Source organism: Chinchilla lanigera, unplaced genomic scaffold (genome assembly GCF_000276665.1).
Source record: "Chinchilla lanigera isolate Chin_1 unplaced genomic scaffold, ChiLan1.0 scaffold00064, whole genome shotgun sequence".
Lineage (NCBI taxonomy): Eukaryota > Metazoa > Chordata > Mammalia > Rodentia > Chinchillidae > Chinchilla > Chinchilla lanigera.
Genome location: NW_004955465.1, coordinates 6078816 through 6101803, shown reverse-complemented (window position 1 = coordinate 6101803; position 22988 = coordinate 6078816). Strand labels below are relative to the sequence as shown.

General features: G+C 42.2%; 1 protein-coding gene across 1 annotated transcript in view; it reads left to right on the top strand.

Moving 5' to 3' along the window:
• The window catches only part of Bmp6 (bone morphogenetic protein 6), a gene marked incomplete in the record, with an annotated part of 147655 nt that overhangs the window by 99451 nt on the left and 25216 nt on the right, over positions 1–22988 (top strand). The window contains 1 exon segment of the mRNA XM_013521839.1: positions 15467–15659. Coding sequence (XP_013377293.1) covers positions 15467–15659 — 193 coding nt within the window.

The following is a 22988-nucleotide window of genomic DNA, read 5'->3' as shown; positions in this document are numbered from 1 at the left end:
AGCTGACATGACAGACCACCTAGCATATGGTCCCATTCTTATGAAATATCAGGAACAGATGATAGTTCCAGTGAGACAGAACATAGATAGGTGGTCACTAGAGCCTGGGAGAAGGGGAGATGGGGAGCTATTGCCTACAGAATTTTCTTTTGAGGTGAGGGAGATGTTTCGGAAGCAGCTAAGGGCAGTGGTTTTCCATTGTGAATTTACTAAATGCTATTGAATTTTTCACTTTAACACGGTTAATTTTGTCATGTGAGTGGAAGAGAAATGAGTGAGTCAGGAGTCCTTTTCTCAGAATTGAGGATGTGATTTAGAAATCAGTTCTACCTTTTTTTATTTGTGATACAGTTTGACTGTAATATAATGGAAGTAATTTTGGGGGGTTGATTTCCTTCCTCTGCTACTTGAATTTAACATGGTTGGAGTTTGCATTCTGAAGTAGAATGCAAAGCAGTGTGTGGAATGGTATTTTGGGCCAGTAGGGCTGCTGTTAAAAATAAAAAAGTCTTGGGCAGAGGTGCTGAGTAAGTTGTCCAGCTTAGCTTTGTGTTCTGGAGAACTGCCTGTGAGCCTTAGGGAAAGATTACTTGGGCTGGAGTCAACCCTGAGTCCTGCTCTGGCTCCTTATGTTGCTTGGGGTGCTACAGTGCCCAGGCCAGAGCAACCAGTGCTGGCTCACCCAACACACATCCCTGAACACCAGACCCTGGACTCTGTATGAGGAAGGAAGGGGAATATGATGTAGACGCTGCCTTCGAGTGGCTTATGGTGCAGCACACAATCTTTTTAGCATAAATGGGGCCATGATAGTGAAGATTTTCAATGGACACTGTGGGAACCAAAACCAGCTAGGGGTGGGTTGTGTGGAGGAAGGGAGTGAAGGAAGCTCTGTTCCCACTTTCCATCACTTTAGCCTGTGCCTGAGGTCATCAGCTTAGAAAGAAGAAAGGTTTCTTTTAGCTCACAGTTTTAGACGTTTCCATTTGTCCCCTTGCTTCTGGGCCCATGGTGAGGATGCCATGGTGGGGCGCCTGGCTGAGCACTGTTGCTTACCTCATGCCTTGGAAGTGGAGGAGAGGAAGCAGAAATGGATGAGTCCCAATACCCTCTTCAAGGCTGCACCCCAGTGCCCTGTACATCTCTCTCTGGAGTCCACCTACCAGCAGTGCCTCACTGAGGACAAGGCTTTAACACACAGGCTTTGGAGGATACTCAAGATCTAAACTGTAGCAGAAAGCCTCATAGGGTTCAATCCTGACGGCTGGTGTAAATTATTGCATCACTACAGTAGACTGAATGCAAATGTGTGTGTTGAGAATGTGTCAGTATCAAGAGGTGGGGCTGTGTGGGGTGATGAGGTCATCAGGGCACAGTCCTCATCAATAGAACTAGTGCCTTTAGAAAAGAGACCCCATGGTGCTGAGGGTGCAGTTCAGTGGTAGAATATGTGTTTAGCATGGTACAGCCCCGGATTTAGTCCCCTTGCACCACAAAAGAAAAATATAGGCTCCAGGGGTCACCTTGTGCCTACTACTGTGTAGGAACACATGCAAAAGCTCCGTGTGTGAAGCAGGAAGTGGCTCTTGCCAGACCCTGACTGTGCCAGCGCCTGGACCTGCAGCCTCTAGAATGGTGAGAAATAAATTTCTGTTCTTTCTAAGCAGCTCCAGTTGCAGGTATTTTGTTAGAGCAGCCTGAACAGACTTTAGATGATCACTCGTTGATTACTGCAGGAACATGGTTAGAGTACTTGGAAAAGAAAAATGATAAACACTGCATTTAAAAAGTTTCAGTTTGGTAGTTTTCACCAAACCACTACTAATGATGGAAGAAATAAGAACTTTGGTATACCTATCCTTGTTTTGTGGCTTTAGTAATTTATTTTTATTTAAAATGACACATGGACACCAAGTCATTTTCAAACTCCGGGGTGTGAACAAGTCTTCATCTTGCTGGAGAGGTAAACGTCATCGAAAGGGCAAAGAGGGCCAGGGAAGGTAGCTCCATGGTAGAGCACGTGCTCAGCATGTGACGGGCTGTGGGTTCCGGCCTTCGCACCACCAAAGAAACAGCAAAAACCAAAGGGCAAAGAGAGTGCTTAAGGAAGACAGAGGCATGAGGTCCCAGGGAGAATGGTCGGAATGGACAGCATTTTGCTGTCTTGCAAGAGTACAGTTTGAGGCTGAGGGGTCGTCAGGGGCGCAGACTGGAGCCCCTCAGCAGCCGCGCTCTAAGGCGGAGGTGTGGCAGCGGCACTGGCTGCAGCGTGGGGTGTAACGGACCAAGGCCCGACGGGCGGCGGCGGCCGGACACAGCCACTACGCCAGGGCCGGGGGCGTGGAGGAGCAGGACAGGGGGCCTGAGACTGTGAGCCGTCCGGCCAGCACTCTGCAGGGATGGAATTTCCAAGCAGTGTCAGCCAGCCTGGTGTGGCCGCGGAGCGCTTTCGCTGTGGCAGTGCACCCTGCGGGGTGCTGCACTTGTGGTCGTGTGCTATGCATCTGTCCAAACCCACGGGATGCATAGCAAGTGTGAACCCTCTGCAGACTGGACTTCAGTTAATAACAGCACATCAGCTTGGGCTCTGCGATGGGAAGGCTGTACTACACGAATGAATGACGGGGAAGCAGGAGGGGACCTGTGGGGATGCTGTGCTTCCTGCCCAGTGTTTAGAGAATCCTAAAACTGCTCTGTATTAGCTCATGGTTGCTGTGACAAAATACCTGAGAAAGACATCCTAAAGGAGGAAAGATTTATTTTGGCTCTTGCTTCTAGTCCATGGTCAGCTCCATTGATTTTTAGGTCTGTGATGAGGGAAAACAACCCAGCAGAAGGAGGTGGCGGGGCACAGCTGCTCACATGAGGCAGCCAGAAGTAGGGAAAGAGAAAAGAGTGAAAAGACAAAGTGTCTGGGGACCAAGGTGACACCCACAGAGCCCTTTCCACAAGGCCCCACTTCCTGTGTCCGTCACCAGCCACCAGTGCTGTCACAATAAGATGTCAGCCGGGATGGATCCACCAAGGACGCTGTGATCCAGTGACTTCCTCAAAGCCCACGAGCTGGGAAGGCTGCCATACAAGGAGCCTTCTAGGGTACATCTGGGATCCCAACCATAACGTGCTACAAAGAAAAATTTTAAGTGCCAAGAAAGAAACGTAATTATATAATAAAAAGTCAACTTTTCACATCAATTTCTTGTAATAATTGTAACACTATTTACTGCATTTAATTTTTAGAATTTCTGAAGGTGAAAGAAACTTGTTAAACACATAGCTTGTGTGGCAAACTGAAATTTAGTCAATTTTTTTTTTTTTTTTTGGTTTTTCTCCAGTACCGGGAACCGAACTCATGACCTTGCACTTGCCAGGCAGGCGCTTTGCCGCTGAGCTAAATCCCCAGCCCCCTAGTCAATTTAAATGTAAGCAGCTTCCTGAGGCTGAAGCCATGGTATTTCACAGTGCAGTTCTAGAAGGTAAAATTGACAGGAGTGGGTGATTAATTGGAAAATTTGGAGTGACCGGGTAGACAGAGGAGAGCTATAGGGACAGATCAGAGCAGAATGGCAAGTTGCATTTTGTGAAGTTCGTGTTGCCTTCAAGTACACAGGGGCATCTATAGGAACAGTGTACCTGGCAGGAAGATAAACACATCCCTTACGGAACACCATTGGACTCAAGATAGAAAAAATGCGAGCAGTATCAGCATAAAGAGAATAGTTGAAATCACAAAAGTAGATGGCATAAAAAAGCCATATAACTGCCTTTAGCCTCAGATTTCTATTAATTTGGTGGCGATAATAATACTTGCTCTGCCTACCTTCTGGGACTATTCTGAGAAAAAGATGAGATAATAATGTGTGCATGACACTGCTCTGTAGACGCTTCAGATGTTAGGCTGGTTTTTAAATGTCTTCAGGAGTGGAGAGGAATGTGTCCCAAATGCTGTTTTCCAAACATCAGAGATAAAATAAAGACTTCAGATTCTGAAAGTATTGCACAGTGCATAATCCTTGGGGCTTCCTGTTAAAATACAGCTAGATCCAGGATAAATAGAAGCAAATATGCCTAAGGCATGAGGATCAGGGAGTCAGGGATCTCTTTGAGGACTCCCTGGAGTGGATTCCTGTGAGCAAATAAACATAAAAGCTGGGTTTTTGTTAGTGCAAAGAGCAGTAGTACTGAGACCAGCTTAGGGGCTAGGACAAGGCAGGGAGCTGTGCCTAAGGAGCATACATTGAGCTGGGACCCTCCAACGTAGGTAAAGTGGTTCCAGGTTACTAGTGTTACTCACCAAAGCAGAAATGCATTTTTTGGGGGACAAAAGCAACATCAATTTAAACCTTTGTTGTAAATTTCTATCAGCAAATACCTAAAAATGAAAAGTTCCCAAACATACAAGGAAATATAACACCAAAATGAACATCTTGCAAGTCATGGGAGAGCAATCAATGTAGATTAAGTTCTCTAAGGATTTTACATGCTAGAAAATAGCCACCAAGGTAAATGGAAATATAAGATAATAATGTAGAAATATAGAAAAAATAAATAGCATACTAAATAAAACTATTGACAACTGAAAATTACTGAGCATACCAAACAATTACAACAGAGTTACCAGTGTTAGAATTTAAAACAAAAAAAAAATCATTAAAATGAAAACTAAAACCCACATTAAACGCAGTGGAAGAGAGAATTTTTGAATGTGTAAACAGACCTAAAGAAATGGTCTAGTCCAAAGACCAAGAGATAAATGATACCAAAGAGACATGAACGTTAGAAAGTGTAATATAGAGGTAGGTGTCGTTTTTGAAAGAGACACTAACGACAATGATGAAGAGACCATAATTAATGAGCTGATAGAATTTTTTAGAACTGATGGAAGATAGGCATACACAGACACATGAAATGCAGCATAATTCAAGTGGAATAAATAAAAATAAGCACACACAAGGCATCTTGTAGGGAAGTTGGAGCATACCAGAGATGATGGTATTATAAAGGCACCCAGAGAAAACAGGCTGTGTAGCAGACATGAGCACTCTGATAGAATCACAGATCTGATTTCATCTCTCCCTCACAGTGAGAGCTTTCTGCCCATGGGAGGTATGGGAGGGGCTCCACTTTTCCTTTTAGGCTGTCCCAGCTGTGTTTTGACTGAAGGTATTAAACTTTTTCTCAACTGTAGAAAAAAATGCATGACTTGTATATTGAGGGTGTTTGTTTTTGGTTTTAACTTTTACTTATTTTTTACTAAATATGATATGATTGCTTCTGTGTGGAAGTCCTTATAAGTGGACAGAAATATGCTTATTTGGCATGTATGGCGTGCTGGGAAGGCTGTGATTATTAAAGCTTCCTCCTGACAATTTTATGGAATAAGTGCAAAGTGTGTTCCCTAATGGTAATGAGATTTACTTACAAGACATGTAGTCGTAGCTAATGAGCGTTTTCCCACACTAAAGTGACATTTATACTTATATTTTGGTATAAAGACCGTTCTAAATTTTTTTTTAAAATCCAAATGATTTGGCTTACCCTTACTAATGGTGAAATGTAGGTGTACCCTTACTAATGGTGAAATTACCTTACTAATGGTGAAATGTCAGAGACTGTTTATAATATATGGACTGGGTCTCATCTTAAAAACTCCTTGGAATAAAAGGATAGTCTGGGAGAGTGTTCCTTTGTGGTGACAGAAGAGTTCTGGATCTGGATTTTGGTGGTAGTTATATGGATGTGTGTGATTTGATATCACAGTATTACAAAATTCCAAAACAATGACACATAAAAACTGGTAAAATCAGAGTAGGTGTAGCCTACTTAATCTGTTGTGCCAGTGTTGTTGTCTTGGTCTTGATGTTCACTTCAGTTTTGTAAGATGCCACCTCCATGGGGAAGTAGCTGGCTGAAAAGTATATGGGACCTCTCTTATTTTTGCAGCTACTTTCAGTCTATCATTATTTAAAATAAAAAGTAAAATTTAAGTCATTTGGATGAAATTTTTAGATGAAAAGTCTTTCATCTTGCTGTGGTTAAAAAAAAAAGTGAGTTGGAGAGTTTAATTTGTGCCTGTATTACATTCAAAGTTGTATTGGTCAGCTTTCCTATCTGCTGGGACAAAATACCCAATACCAGCAAATTGAAGGAGGAGAGATTTAGTTTTTAGCTCACAGTTTCAAGGGTTCGGTCCATGGTTAACCATCTTGAAGACAGAAACTGCACAGTAGAAGGGCCTGGAGGGGAAACCTCCTCCGCATCATGACCTCGAGGGAGCAGAGAGGAAAGGGAGGAGCTGGGGCCAAGAGTACACACCCCCAGGTCACCCACCTCTTTGGACCAGGCGCCAACTTTGAACAACATAATCAGCTATCAACTCCTCAGTGGACTTGCATATATAGCACCCCTATATCCAATCATTTTCCAAAAGCCCCATCTCTGAAACTTAGGCGTTTGGGGGACATGTTATATCTAAACTATAACAAAGGTTCTGTATACTCGTAGAATATAAAAGTCAAAAGGGTGTTGTTATAGCTCTTCAAAGACTAACCCAAACTGTCTTTGCTGCCTAATATTAAATAAACTTGCTCCATAGCATGAAAAATTGTTCATGGAATGGGCATTTTAAATATGTCCATTTTAAGTTTGGTGCATAAGTATCAGTGGGAACATGAAACGTTGGAAAGTGTAAGCATAACTGGCGATTAGTGTAATTCATTAACTAATCTAGACTGAATTACCCAGAAAGTGGGGCCAGTAAGTGAGGAAAAACAGTAATGCATTTGCTTACTCATACATGTTTAAAATAGATTTTTCTAGTGTTTTCTTTTACTCTCATTTACTCATTTGAATAAACTGGTAGTATTGGCTGTTGAAATAGGTAATATCATTCATCTATAAACAACTTCAGATAATTCAGACCCAATGGGATACTATTCAGAAAATACCTATGTCAAAATAGCTTTATTATGGGGGCTGGGGATTTAGCTCAGCAGCACAGCACCCGCCTGGCAAGCGCAAGGTCATGAGTTCTATTCCCAGTACTGGAAAAAAACCAAACAAATAAAAAAAAAATAGCTTTATTACAATAAAATTAAACAATAGTGAAGAGAAAAAAACAGACCTTCAATAAGACCAATCAGGAAAAAGAGAATACAAATAGGCAGTATTTTCATGAAAAAGGAGAAAGAGGCATAGATTATTCAATACCATGAAAAATTTTATGGCAACAAATTTGAAAAATTAATCCCAAATCAACAAGCCTCTAGAACGGGGAACCTCTAATTTAAAAAGACATAGATTGCTGGAGTATATATGTCTGTGGGTTTAAAGGAAAATGAATGGATCATTAAAAATTTGCCCCAGAAGAGCACACTAGAATCGGATGATTTTATAGAAAAGTTAGTGAAACTCAGGAAATTTGGGTGAGGCTGTAGCTCAGTGGTAGAGCACTCCTGTGCCAGGCTCTCGCTTCAAGCACCAGTTTTGGAAGGGGAGAATCAGGGTTTTTTCCTTTTATACTAGGAATTGGTTGTTATTTTGAAGTAGGGTCCTGCTAAGCCACTAAGTTGCCCAGGCTGGCTCAAACTTGCAATCCTTCTGCCTCAGTCTCCTAGAGTGCTGGGATTATAAGCATTGTGCCACCACTCCCAGCTTGAGATCACTTCTTGAAAAGAATGGGAGGAAATGTTCTTCAGTGGAGTCCAAGAGCAAATATAACATGCAGACATGCAGTGCTGTGGTCATCACGAGTATTACCAGTCTTGCTTAGCACAAATGCAGAGATTTCCAGTGGAACATATGAAAGGTTGCAGAACAAGTAAAGTGACATCTTCAAGGTCAGAGGAGCAACACACTAAGTTTCCTTATTGGGTCCAACCCTGAGTAATGTGCCTCTCTCTTTCCTGCCATTGCTATCAGTACTGAAGTGGCCTCTGATACATGGCTGGGGGGGTGGGTGTTGCCTTCTTTCTGATCTCACAGGCAGGGGTTGGGATAGGTCACCCCTCCCCTAAGAATGTCATTAGCTATGCTTTCATATGGGCTAATTTCAGGTTAATGGGATTCTTCCTTTTCCTGGTTTTCTGGTTTAGAAGAGACTTAAAAGACAGAACAACCAAAATCCAAGCACAATGGAGGAACCCCACTGGGATCCCTATTCCAATAACCCCAATGTAGAGAGGTAGCTTTATGAGATATTTGAAGAAATGTGGTCATAAGTTGGGTATTAGAGGATAGTGAATAATTGTTTTTAATCTAATCAGATGTGATCATGTGAGAAAATGTTTAAATAGCTTAACTGTAGTGAAAATATAGACATATAATAAAATTTATCATTTTAACAGTTTCTAAGTGTGCAGTTCTGTGGCATTAAGTACATTCATAGTATTTTACAACCAACACCACTACCCATCTCCAGAACTTTATCTTTTCAAATTGAAACTGAATACCCATTGAACACTAGCTTCCCATTTCTCCTCCCCTGTCCCCTGGAAACACCATGCTACTAGGAGTTTGATGACCATGGAGGCCTCATGTAAGTGGAATCATACAGTACCTTGCCATCTTGTCTAGTTTATTTCATTGGGTGTAATGCCTTCAAAGTTCCTCTGTGCTGTGGCGTGTATCAGCATTCCCTTCATTTTTAAGGCTGAGTAATATTCTATTGTGTATAGTCCGTGTTATGTCTTATATCTAGATGTCCACCAAAGCCTTGTGTTCTCACAGATGGGCCTTTGGGGAGCTGATTGGATTCCGAGGGCGTGGTATGCATCAGTGGATTCGTCCCAACAGTGAGAAAAGTCAGACAGACCATTTTGTTTGCGCATTCTTCATTGAGGGACCCTGTGTTACTTCCGGGTTCAACAGCTTTGGGCGATTACAAATAATGCCGCTGTGAACTCAGGTGTACAGGTATCTATTCAAGGCCCGGGTTTCAGTTCTTTTGTAAATGTGTCCAGGAGAACTGCTGGATCACACGGTAAGTCCACGTTTACTCTTCGGAGGAACTGCCAAATTGTTTTCCACAGTGGCTGCGCAGCCTTCCATTCCAGTCTCTCCACATCCCATCAACGCTTGCTAGGAAATCCCTTGTTTCCAGTAGATCCATTGGAGGTGGGGTACTCACCACTCTCTGCAGAGCAGCTGTGCCCACCCATGGGACCCCACCTGCTGACCATGCACAGGGGCCTCTCCGTTCTTCCTGTGACCAGGGCTGTTTCCACATGCAGTTGGATGGTTTTCTTCATGCCTCTAAAAGGCAAAATATAAGGAAAAAACAAAGACTTAACATTGATAATGTAGTGATTCACATACATGCTGGAGAGCTATTGGCTTTTAAAGGGCAAAGGATTGAAAACTACCCTCTTCATGATCCAGGGCTGGGGTGGGATAGGAAGGAACATGACCATGTTGGGCGTGTTCTGGTGTTTAAATCCAGTCTGCTTCCCTTGAGGCTTTAATGATGTGCCTCATTACCTCTACGTACTGCGTATGTCCTTTTGTATGTACAACATCACATAATTTACCCTTTTAATCTTAAACCAGTAATGTGTTAGAGCATCTTGGCCAGAATCTAGGACTGGTCTAAAATTGCAACAGGTAGAGCCTGAGGTTAAAAATAGAATAAGATGAATTTTGTGGGGCCAAATGTATTCAGCTTAAAGGTTGGTAAGGTACTCTTGAATTATGCCAGTTCTCTTTTGTTTGCTATTGGAAGGATTTTTAGAAGTGAAATCATCATGAAAAGAATGCAGCTTGTTTTGTTGTTATTGTCCTTACAGAGGGTAACCAAAATGCAGATGACCTTTGCAGGGTCATTACCACTTAAAACATATTTTAACTGGCCCTTGAAATAAAAAAAATTCTAGGAATTGTTGCCTCAGAGAACAGAGCACTGTATTCATTAGTGGAACACCGAGCATGATAATACCATTTCATTTTTTGGTGGAAGCCATCCTTTTAAATGAGAAAGGTTAATTTAGGGGTTATGGTTTAGATAAAGAATGGTCTGGAAAACATTCCTGTGCTTAGAAGCTGAGCTTCTAGAATGTGATCAGGTCAGGGGGTCTCATACTCATGAGCAGATTAACCCACAGATGCACCCATAACTGAAGGTGCTATTAGGAGAGGGGGTGTGGTTGGCAGAGATGGTCACAGGGGTGTGGCCTGGAAGCATCAGTCTTTCCCCCCACCTCTCTTCTCTCTGCTTTCTGGTGGCCATGATGTGAGCCACTGTCCTGCCTCATGCAGGACCTTCCATCATGGTGCTTTAGTCTTGAGCTGGCTGACTATGGAGTGAACCCTCCCAAAACAACAAGCTCAAATAAGCCTCTCCTCAAGTTGTGGGTGTTGGCAATTGCATCTCAGCAACAAGAAGAGTATCTAATACACAGGAGAAACATTAATTGGCCCTGACTGTGGAATAAATCCAAATCACTCAACAAAGGTGTATTCTAAGCTCAGAGTAGCTACATTCTCAACAGCCAGTGACTGTCACAGGTAACATTCATTGAGCACTTACCCCATGCCACTGCCCTCTACACAAGGTCTAGATACAGGTATATATGTCCATGTATGCATTGTCTCACTTAATATCCAGGAATATTATTTTTCCATCTAACTGATACTAAAACTTTGATTTCTATCGTGTTCAGCATCACATAAGAGAAAAGGGAGGTGGAATCCCACGCCTGTGTGGCAGTTTGACATTTCATCAGCATGAAGGGTATACAACATGTAGCGTCACTGTTGATAAGAGAAATCCTGGGGAAACGAACTAGATACTGAGGGCTGACTTCAAAATTCATCCTTCTTCTTCTCTTTCCTGTTTATTGATCTGGCATTGCACAGTCTAGAATCATGTAGCTTGAGTTGCTAAATTCATTGGGAATATTGTTAGTCTCCTGTTCTGGCCTTCAAATGTACATGGAGGTGGTAACCGCATTGTACTGATTCTTGTATTCCTATAAGACATCAGCAAGTGCATTGTGTGAATTCAGTTGTATGGAAAAGAATGGGAGAGAAAGGAGAAGGTCCAGGCAAACTTCAGTGATGGTGGCTGAGGTATCCTGGGGAAAGCAAGGAAGGTGGTAGAGCTTGGAGGCCTAAGGAGAGGCTGGGAGGACCCTCAAGTAAGGGGTTAGACAAAAGATGTAGGTAGCAGTCATAGACTCACAAGGCAATGGAGACAGCGAATCTCTTCTGTGAAGGATGCAAGACAAGAATGTTCAGGGTGCTTCAAAACAATGCTGTCTTAGTAGATGAGAAATGGGGAAAAGTCCCTATAAGGCAGTGGGCAGCAGTTCACATTGTGAGATAATGAACACTTGAATTGTACTTCCGTTTTCTCATTGTTAGGACCTTATCTCTTTACATCTGCATGTGAGTGTTTGCCAGGATTCTTCTTTAGTCACACATAATTGCTTCTCAGCATTGTACAATCCTTATCCTTACAAGTTACATGGAACTTCCCACTTCCTAATTCTTAACACGGTCAGGTTACGCTTCTTCCTTTTCCCTCACTCAGCCTCTCGTGTCCTCTCTTCACTTCTTGTGTTAGTGACCTATTATGCAAAACAAGTCCCCTAGAACATAGTGGCTGAAGCAACACTGCAGTATATCTCTCACAGTCCTGTGCAATGACTGGGTTCAGCTAGGTGGTCCCCGGTCAAGGCCTCTCATACAGTCACAGGGAGATGGTGACTGTCTATGGCTGGAGTCTTCAAGAGCTCCACTGGGCTTGATATCCAAGATGGCTTCTTCATAACATGTCTGGTGTCTCCACTGAAATTGTAGGACCTGGCTGGTCAGTTCTGTCCCATTCATCCATCCATCCATCCATCCATCTGTCCGTCCGTCCATCCGTCCATCCATCCATCCATCCATCATCCATCCATCTGTCCATCCATCCATCCGTCCATCCAGCCATCCATCCAGCCATCCATCCATCTGTCCGTCCGTCCATCCGTCCATCCATCCATCCATCCATCCATCCATCCATCCATCCATCTGTCCGTCCATCCATCCATCCATCCAGCCAGCCAGCCAGCCATCTGTCCATCCGTCCACCCATCCCCATTTCTCTCGCTCGCTCTTTCCTTGTCCTCCTCCTCCTCTTTCTCTTCCACTTCCTCCTCTTTGCCATGCCTCCCACCTCCTTGACCCACTGTGGAGGTTTCTGGGTAGCCAGGCTGCATGCATGGCAGCTATCCCTCCCCAGGCAAGCATGGAAAGAAGTTCAAGCTGGTGACTAGGTCTGGGAAGCCACTCATCTCCACTGTTGCTGCATTCCATTGATGCAAGGGAAGCTACAGAGCCAGCCCTGGGGAGGGAACCACTCCAAGGTGTGAGCTTAGGGAAGCATCGTTTATTGGGGGTGACACATCGCTCCAAAGATGAGCCACCCCATTTCTCACTGAGTGCAATTTCTGTCCCTTTCTGTACTCCCTGTAACTGAAATGTCTTAAAGTTACTGCCCGGGAACTCACTTCATATCCATATGCTTTTCTAACTTGTTTGTAGTAAGAGAGACTAAAAGACTTCTTTGAAGGATTCTTATGCATGCTCTCCAGTGAGTCTTAAAAATACAGTTTCACTTACCAATATTAAAATGAAGCATCCCAAAGGCCCTGTAGAAAAGGTATTTTTTTTTTTTTTAAGAAAGTCTCTTTGGGAAATCAGATTTGATTCAGTTTTTAACAAACAATGATAACATATCAAACTTAAAAGGCAGATTAGTTTTAGGGAAAAGTGATACAGCACCAGTGTGGGCGTCCTGGGGTGAACTCTTCAACAATATTGCTTTTCATGCTTAGCGACTAATTAGAAAACCTGCTGTCTTGTAGGGCTGAACTGTGGTTTACTGTTGGTTGGATTTTTTAAAAACAACTTACAGAAATCAGGGCCTGTTCAACCCCTCCTCACATTGGAAAAAGCCAAAGAACTCCCATCTAAATGAAGTATTGCATAATTACATGGCAGTTTTAGAAATTCTTTATTTAAAATCTTATAGCTTTAGCTTCTGCAAATGCTACTGAGGAGTTAGGTTCTTCTGCAGAGTTATTACATTTTGTTCTGCAGGGCCGGGGATCAAACCCAGGACCTTGAGCATTCCAGGCAAGTGCTCTACCACTGAGCTGCATCCCCAGCTGTGTGTGTGTGTGTGTCTGTGTGCGCTTGCGCGTGTTAATGCTAAATCTCCAAAGCTTTTCTTTCTTTTTTTAAAAGACACTACATTTCCAAAACTTATTTGTCTTTCTGTCTGTTTTTCCTCCTTATCTTCCCTTCCCTTCCCTTCCCTTCCCTTCCCTTCCCTTCCCTTCCCTTCCCTCCTCTCCTCTTCCCCTTCTTCTTCCCTCCCCTTCCCTTCTCCTTCCTTCCTTCTTCCTTTCCTCCCTTCCTTTCTTTTGTGACACCAAGTATTTATTTGATTTGAAGGCCTTCACATTGAGCTACAGCACAAAAACCACCCCTGTTTTTTCTTATTTTGAGACAGGGTCTCACTAAGTTGCCCAGGCTTGGCTCAAATTTGTGATCCTCCTGCTTTAGCCTCCCAGAGTTCTAGGATTCAGGTGTGTGCCACCATGCTTGGCTTTTGAAGCTTTTCTTTGGTAATTTGGAAAACAATACAAGTGAGAGGAAGTAGGAAGTTAAATATGGCAAATAATTTGACTTTTGTTTTCTATGTACCAGCACTGGGAAAACCCTGCCCTAGAGGAGGAATTTGCTCATGGGGTTCCACTGGGGTGGCCACTAAGAAAAATACTGGCAGGAGCACCAGGGCAGGAACTTCCCAGCTCTGGAGGAGAGCCCAGGGTTTTCAGTGGAGATGGAGCCCTCCTTCCCTCCTTTACAGTGACTGTGCATTAAACGTCTGAGGGTCGATACCATTTCTCTCACACAGGCCTTTAGGCAAACACCTGAAACCTGACTCTAAGACATAACTGATAATTGCAACTTGCTGTACCTTTTCAAACAGGAAAAAGATTTCATTAAAAAAAACTTGTGTTCTTCTTACCTTCATTGACGTGTAATTAACAAATAAAAATTGTACATATCTGAGGGGTCTGGATGCGTCTCCATATGCATATATGTTGTGAAATGATTACCATGATCAAGCTAATCAATGTTTCCGTCATCTCACATGATAATCGCTTCTTTGTGCTTCTGTGGTGAGAAAGATTTAAGATGTTCTCTCTTGGCAAGTTTTAATCACATGATACAGTGTCATTAATTCAACACCATGGTGTATATTAAGTCCTTGAAATTTCTCCATCCTGTGAAACTGAATCTTTATACCGTTTGGCCAACTGTCCCAGACCCCTGGCAACCACCATGCCACTGTTTGTGCCTAGGAGCTGGGCACTCCCAGAGCCCACAGGGAAGTGTGTGACACAATGCGCTGTTTGTCTTTCTGTGCCTGGCTCGTTTCACCTGGCATAATGTCCTCCAGGTTTGGCCACACTTGTTTTTAATGCCTTTTAGAGTCAATTCTTTTCCAAAGCCTTTTTGTTTTCCACTCTAAACCATTAGAAAATAGCAAGAGACACAACTGGGGATTTCTTCACGCATCCTTATTCTCTGGCTTCGTATACCTGCAGATTAAATGGGACGCCAGCAGCTCCCCAGTAGAGTGCCCCTTCCTTCAATCCTCAGCTTCCTCCAGCAGAGGGACAGCAGGCGCCATTTTCTTTTTCATTTCTTATTTGTACATGTTTTCAGTACACAATGATTATATTCCCTATGGGGAGTCGGTACATATATGCAGCACATTTGAATTCCTTTTCCCTCCCCTTCCACTACCCCACACTTCCATCTCCTGGTCAGTGTGCCATTTGCTATGAAGCTTTACCCTAAACCCTTCAACAAAAATGTCTGTTGCACAGAAAGCAAAGTTTGAAGACCCTTCTAACTTCAGGTCCAGACAAAATGTCCTATATACTCTCCTCCCTCTCCACAGCCATGTCTGTCACCCCTACTCAAATTCAGCTCAGGGCCACCCATGATCACGTCAGCTACAGATGGGGACCCATGGACAAAACAGACGGGGAAAGCTGGGAGGGAGTCACGGGGCCAGGATGGGCAGCTGGGATTTAATCATCCTTTTGTTAAGCCTCACATCTTTCTCCACAAAATCATAGTTTTCCCATTGCTGCAGATGGAGAAATCCAAAGGCACGAGTCTAAGTTTTAACTGGTTCTTACGCAAATTTGTTGAACCTAGCATTCGAGATTAAAGTTTTTAGACAGCCTGAGCATATTGCGTCATCCTCGGGTAACAGGAAGGAGCGTAGTCTCAGACCTGTCTGGCAGCGGAGTCCGCGTTCTTCTCTCCACCGTGGTGCCTCCACTCTGCCCTTGGTACTGACGGGTAACCCGCTTGTCTAGTAAAACGGGGGAGCGGAGGTGAGCCTGTGGCACTTAGTCAAGTAACAATAGTTGTCACTCTCTCTTGTTTAATCCTATAGTGGAGTACGACAAGGAGTTCTCCCCTCGCCAGCGACACCACAAAGAGTTCAAGTTCAACTTATCCCAGATTCCTGAGGGTGAGGCGGTGACGGCTGCTGAATTCCGCATCTACAAGGACTGTGTTGTGGGGAGTTTTAAAAACCAAACTTTTCTTATCAGCATTTATCAAGTCTTACAGGAGCACCAGCACAGGTATGAAGGCTCGAGGAAGCCCACCATGTGGGGCTGGCCCCATGTCCCACCCGCTGTTGTCACATGACCCCGAGTGTGTCTGTGGAGGGTGCCGTGAAGCTCAAGGGCAGCCGCGAATGTGACCCGATGGGTGGCTTAAGGGGCAGTGGCTAGCTGGCAAGATCCTTTGACGGTTAAGCTAACTTTGCAAATAGCTTTCCTTTCCTAAGCGAGCCAGTGAGTGGTATGTACTAAGCATCCTTTGGGATCAGACACCTCTATAATTTATTGGGGATGAAATACTCCCTGCTATTGTTTGGTCCCTACTTTGAACAAAGGATGAGGGTGGCTAAAACCAATTCACAAATTAAAAGTATATAATGATGCTCATAAGGGATACTGATTCAGATGACTGTGAGACTATGTGTTCATGCATATAATATATGCATACATATGTTTGTGTGTTGAATGTGTGTGTAATGTATTTCTGTCATTTGGATACAAGGGAATGCTAGATCCCCATCCCCCCATGTCTATATTATTCTTCTTTTCTAAAATGAGTCCAAGCCATTTTAAAAGGCTGTAATAAAGTATGTTCCTCAGGCAGCTGCCTAGCAATAAAGAAAAAGTTGGAGGGTTGGAAGGGTAAAGGGATGGAGATTACAGCAGTTAGATCAAATCTGTAGTATACAGAAAAGGAGGCAATGGCTGAGTTTTGGTGGTGTTTGAGGGCCAGTGTAGATGCTCAGAGAGAATTGTGCACATGATGGGTAGGTTGGCACGAGAGCCGCTGGAGCCCCGTTTACTGTGCAGGTAAAGCGGCATCACTGTTCAGTTTCTGTGTGCAGAGGTAGGAATTAGGTCAGTGATATGACAGTCTGGGAACTATATGGTAGACACAAAGATAAGAATGAAAAGCATGGGTGAAGGAGGAAACCCTACTCTCATAGACCCTGAGGAATTCTTCACCTTTGATTCTATATACCAAGTCCAGATTCTTGGCTTTGGTCTTGGAAGTCGTTTGACTTGGTTAAGAATTTGCAGAGCTTTAGGAATGACTTTAGTTTCTTCTGAATCAATTGATGTGTATATAGTTCTGCCACAAATACGCACCCTGAAATCTTGAGGAACATTAATTTGGCCTAAGAAAGGCCGAATGTACTTCTGAAAACATCACCAGCATGCATCGTTTCTGCAAGCCAGTCTGTAATGGGGGAACTAGAAAAAAGAAAGGCAGATGCCAGGCCCTGGGGCCGCACTATAAGGAACATAGAGCTATTGCAATATCTTTATACTGTACGAGATTTTCACACCAAAAAAGAAATTGACGTCTGATTTTCACTGTGAAGTAAAAGTATAATCAGTGGTTTTCCTGTAGAGAAGGCCTCTTTTGGAAAGCAAATAATCTATTGCTAGATATTTGTCTTTTGATACTTTGGAGAGACTTGGTATTCCGTGATTCTTTGGCAGTGCTTTAGCACTGAGTTTTCAATCTGCCAAATTATTTATTCTGTTGTCTTTCTCTGGTGGAAGTAACCTACTGGTACTTTTTTTTGGCTCAGGGGTTTGTTTAGAATACATGATTTTCTCTGTCCTGAGGGAAAAGCACTATAGTAAAAACATTAGGCTGGAAGTTTAGTGACTATGGAATTTTTTTTTTAACTTTTTTTTTAAAGAGAGAGCCAACAGAATCTTTGAGGTTTATGCTGAACTCCAGCCAAAACAGAACAGCTGCCTCAGGCTCAAGATGGTGGCGACATACTTCCTTGAGGCCAGCAGTGAGTTTGGAAAACAAAATCCCACATGGCCTCAGCCTCCAGTGGCTCCCCATCAAAGCAGAGAGCTGTCCTCTTTTGCCGTCTAAGATGAGGGCCTTTGGTGACTGGATGTGTTTAATTTTGTGCATGGGAGAGGGAAAATACTGGCAGAACTGGGGGGAATTTCATGCTTTTGAAGAGTCCCAGAGTGGCCAGGAGATTTCTTATCTGTGGGCTAGGAGCCCGGGTCTCTTGCTGTCCCTGCTGTCCTTCCTGGGGCCTGCAGATTTCACCGCGGGCTCCCTCTTGGGGGGAGGTTTGTTCTCCCCATCTGTACCGTCTTAGGGTGTCTTGACTGAGAATCTTTTTCCAAGCTTGTAAAGAAAGTTATTTGCCCAACCTATGTTTAAGTAGAATTTGCAGCATTTGATAGATTCCTTTAATTTAACAAAGGTTTGTTTTGCAATATAGTTGGCCTCATTGAAATAGGGTGTTAGGATTTTAAGTGCCAAGTGATACACTAAGCAGACAGCCAGGGAAGCGATGCGCTGGACCCCTGATATAAAAAGCAGCCACCTGCCTCAGGGAGGGCCAGGAAGGACTTGTGGATAATTAGCCTTTGCTGTGGATTACACAGAAACATGTTTATTTGACTACTAAGCAATAACTAGGCCAGGTAAGTTTTTAAAAAGTAATTACTTGAATAGGTGGTGCTTTTAGTAAGATCAGGGAAATACTTGCTACTCTACTCAAAACATGAAAATAAGCCCTTAGAATTTAAGTCATGGAAAGAGGCAGCCTATATGCTGCATAGAGATCATGACTCAGGTGTACATTAAGTATACAGGATGTCCTTTGCAGTTTTAAAAACTCGTTCCATGGTATTATATGGTGCCTGTACTTTAAGATGAGCTTGGTGCTCCGGGATTGTAGCTCAGTGGTACAGCGCTTGCCTGGCATGCATGAGGCCCTGGGGTTAGTCCCCAGCAGTACAAAAGAATAGTGAGTTAGGTGTCAATATTTGGTGTTATAAATCATTACATTCTTATCATGCTGCTGATAAAAATTTGCGTTTGTAAAGAGCTAACAGTTGGGAGAAGACGTTCTCTTGTATATGGTCTCATTAGGATTTTGCTGTGACCTATAGGTAAACAGGGCAGGCATGTCACCTTTGAGAGAGTCACATGTGACACATGAAAATGCCTGAACTGTTGCTGGCCTCCTAAAGTCACCCTGACAATACAGGGACAGTCCCAAGATGAAGGTAAAGCACCAGGAACTGGTGAGCAGTCTCCTTTTGCATGTCCCTGCCCCTGCATTCCTTGAGTAGGACGTGGGGACCCCAGGGTGTTTCTGTCTGGATGGCGAAGGAGATGACGGCACCAGGTAGTGAAAATGTGCCTGGTGGAATCCTGGCCCTGCCACTCTGACTTTCAAGGCCCTCTTATAGAAAACCTTTGCAAGCCTTTATTCTCTTGATCAACTATCCATCTATTAACAGTTTTTTCTAGAGGAAGAGAATGGAGGGGGAAAAAAGACTAGAATTAATTTACACAGAAGCATTTGTTCTTTTACGCAGTAGGATTCTTTTGTCCATTTGCTTCTCTACTACATGCTTCTGTACAATTTAAACACTAACTGTCTTCACATTTGGAGTCTAGGCTGCTCTAAACACCTGCAGCCTTTCACATTCATGGTAGCATGATGGTGCCGTGTTGCTTTTCACATGTATTCATGACCTGTACTCCTATAGTTCTTGACTGAATTTCATATACATAGAAATCAAAGAGACACTCTTGCAAGCCAACCAGAGATTTTAAAAGAGACCTGTTTAGTATCTGAATGATGGTCCTGTTTAGTGCATGAAGTGGCCACACCTACTTCCGCTAGTTTTGACATTTCCTGTTCTCTATATGCTTTGGCAATTTCATTGCTCGTCAGCAATGGGCTATCTTCTATGTCTATGATAACTTTCTATGTCTTTTGGAAGATATTTAAAGTGAGAATTACCAAACTGAAAATGAATTTCCTCCCGGTATAAGCAATATCAAAACATATTCATATTTAGAAAGAGACAAGGATATATATACATATGTATGTGGATGCTGATTATATAAATAGTGTATATATACGTATGCTTTCATGTAAATTTATATAAATTGTTCATTTGTTTTTTAAAGTTTGGTTCATATGTTTCATCCTAATTTCAGAATCCTTCGAGTATGAATAAATATAGTCAAGGAAACAAGCTAATGCTGCTTTAGAGTTGGTTTTCAAAACTTTGAGAAAAAAATTTCTCAGGTTAACTGAGAGGCTAAGCTAAGGAAATCCCTAGGATCAATCCCAGGTTGAATTGTTTTACTTTCTGAGAAAATTCACAAATTCTGTTCTATTTTACAGATAGAATATAATTTTCCCAGAAGGGAAAATGACTATTGAAAGGCAAAAACATATTTTTAAAGAATTTCTGGCTTGGTATTCTGAACCAGTAACAGAAATAAGGAATCCAGGAATAAGCTAGGGAAAGGTAAGGAAGATGAGTGTCAGGCTTGCACTTGTCTGAGTCAGGTAGAAAAGTATCCTAGCAGCATTCTTCTCAGCAGAATGAGCTAAATTATAACAGATTCAGGAGACTAGAAGTGAGCCACTGAAGTAGATTAGATAGCCCAGCTATGAAAGAATCAAACCCGATTTGCCCCGTACTATTTACTGAAAATACTGTTCTTTTTCTAAGTACTTCAGGGGCACCATCCTCATAAATTAGGTGATCATATGCATATAGGTCTGTTTCATGGATCTTTATTTTGTTCTGTTGGTTAATTTTTCTCTTCTTGCTCCAATACTGCAATGGCGTAGATCTTTTAGATTTGTAATGAGGATTGATATCTGGTATGTAAGCTTCTCAAATGTGTTCTTGTGACATTTTTGGCTACTAGTGGCCCTTTATAATTTCACAGAAACTTTAAAATCTGTTAGCTCCCACAAAAACAGCAAAAAGACTTGCTGGGCTTCTGATTAGGATTTTATTAAATCTAGACATCAATTTGGAAAGAACTTACATTTTAACAGAGTCAAGTGTACCATTACAAGAGGCTGGTGTTTATTGGGTTTTCTTTAATAACTCTCAAAAATATATATTTGAGGGGGTTTGAGCATTTTCATTGGATCATTTTTATGTTTGATGATTTTGTAAGTGATACTATCTTTTAAAAATTTCAACATCTAATTGTTTTTTGCTCACGTGGACAAATCCACCAATGTTTGTGTATTAATCATATATCCAGCAACCTTGAAGGTGTCAATTTAATTCTAATATATTTTCTGTACAATCTTTTTGAATTTCTATAATGTCATCTAAAAATATCAGCCTTCTTTCTTTCTTTCAAATTCCTATTTTTTGTTTCTCCTTTTATTGTGCTGACTAGGATATCCAGTACAATGAAGGTGGAAATCCACTCAGATTTCTAATCTCAGAGGGGAAAGATAAACTATTTCACCATTAAGGATGACAATTGTTTTAAATGTATTATAGAGAATTTATTAGATTAAGGAAATTATGTTCTACTCCCAGTTTTCTAAGAGTTTTTTTTTTTAATTAGGAATTGATGTGAAATTTTATCAATTTTTTTTCTGAATCTTTTGGGATATGGTTTTTTTTCTGTTATACTGTTAGCACCAGGTACCACATTAATTTTTACAGTGCTCAACCAATCTGACAGTCCTGAAACAAGTTCAACTTGTGATGTATTATCCTTTTTATGTTAGGTGAGACTCAAAGACCACTGATAATTTTGCTATCTGAATCACCTGTGGGTCTATTTCCATTGCCTTTTGCTTCCCTTGATCCTCATTTGATTTTGTTTCCTGGCATGCTTGATAACTTTGTTTACCAAATTTTGGACATAAGTTAATGAATCAATTGTAGATATTGTCACCTCCTTCCAGACTGGATTTAATGTTCTTCTGCAAATCAGATAAAATGTAGGCAAATCTTCTTGTTCTCTTTGTTCTCGTTGAGGCTGGGTTTCAGGATTTGCTGAGGCTCATCTGTTTCTGGTTTTCTCTTTCTCCTGCAGTTCAGCGCTTCAGGGGTTTCAACTGAAAGTCTAGAATTCTTACCAGAGGACCTCTTCCTTGGTGGGCTCTGAACTCTTAATTTTTAACTCCCCAGCACTGTGAGACTGCCAAAAATTCTGCTTTGCTAGTAAGCCTCTAAACAGTTTCTTTCTGCTTGTTTTCTCAGCTTCTCATTCCATGTATACACAGCTTAATATCTGGCAAATATCTCAAATGAAAATATTGGTGTTCAAGGCAGCCAGAACATGGGGGGCAGGAAAAAGGACCGGCTAGAAGTGAACCTGTGCTTCTATGAGATCACTTTTACACGTTCACTTCAGGGCAGCCTCTTTCCTCCTGGATCTTAGCTCTTTATGTCCCAGCTCTCTTGAGCTGTAGTTTCAGGGACACTGGCCCAGAATCTAGGCTGCTGCTGCTTTCTGTTTGGGGTCTGCCTCCTGCTGGGAATTAACATGCTCTGGAGTGAAAGGCGGCACCATATACAAAGCTTACTTGGTGCATTTCTCTTGTCTTTGAGGACTTAGTCTTGACCCATGAAGTGTTGCCTGGCTAAGTTGCTCTAATATGACTTCAAACAGGTTTTTAAAAAGTTGTTGTTGTTAATCCATTATTTTTAGTGATTCTGGTGGCAGTGTGACTTTGATACATAATAGCCTGAAGCTGACGTCTCTGAGTAATAATTTTTATGATGTTCATTTGTAAGCTTTTAAATGATTCCCCGCAAATGTTGGTGTTTGCATCGTCAACCAAATGTTGTAGTTCTGTAAACAAGACCTGGACCCAGTATTCGATCCAGTTCCAGGATCTGGGAGAGTAATTTCTGTAGAAAAGCATGACTTACGGACTGCTCGCTCTGTGAATTCTGTTGGGATTTCAGTGCTACCTGCTAGGCTGAAGATAAAAATTCAATCTCTTTAGATACCTGAGCCAGGCTTCTTTTTTGAAGATAAGGGCAAATTTGAGAAAGCCAGATGGGAGAGGAAAACCAAAGCCTTTTATCACGGAACAGCCACACCTGTTTCTCTTTCTGTTTCTGGCTTTGACAGCTATGATCCTCAGGGACTCCCGAGATCCCACTGCTGATTTGGTAATCTTTGGCTCTCTCAGTGTGGGCCTTGGGCAAGCAGTGAACTTCTACATATTTATCCCTTTACCTCTGAAAGGGAGCTAACACAACTGAGCGACAGCTCAGGTTATGTAACTAGTTAATTTCCTCTTCCCTGTTAGGTGCATATTCCTTATACCCAGAATGAGCTACCTGAAATTAGAGAAAAAAAGAGATTTGAAATTCTACTAAACCTTGTTCCTCCACCTATGTTCTGTTCCATGTAAGGCAGAGTGTTGAATTAGAGTTATCATAGACAATTGTCTGTACTCAGAAGAATGCTAAAATATTTTATGGTTGAAGATGAGAAAGGGCCACCAGGCTTGGGAAATGCTTACCCACTAGGTAAACTTTGAAGACAAAACAAAATAGGCTTTTATTTCTGGAAGTGATGCCTTACATATTAATCAT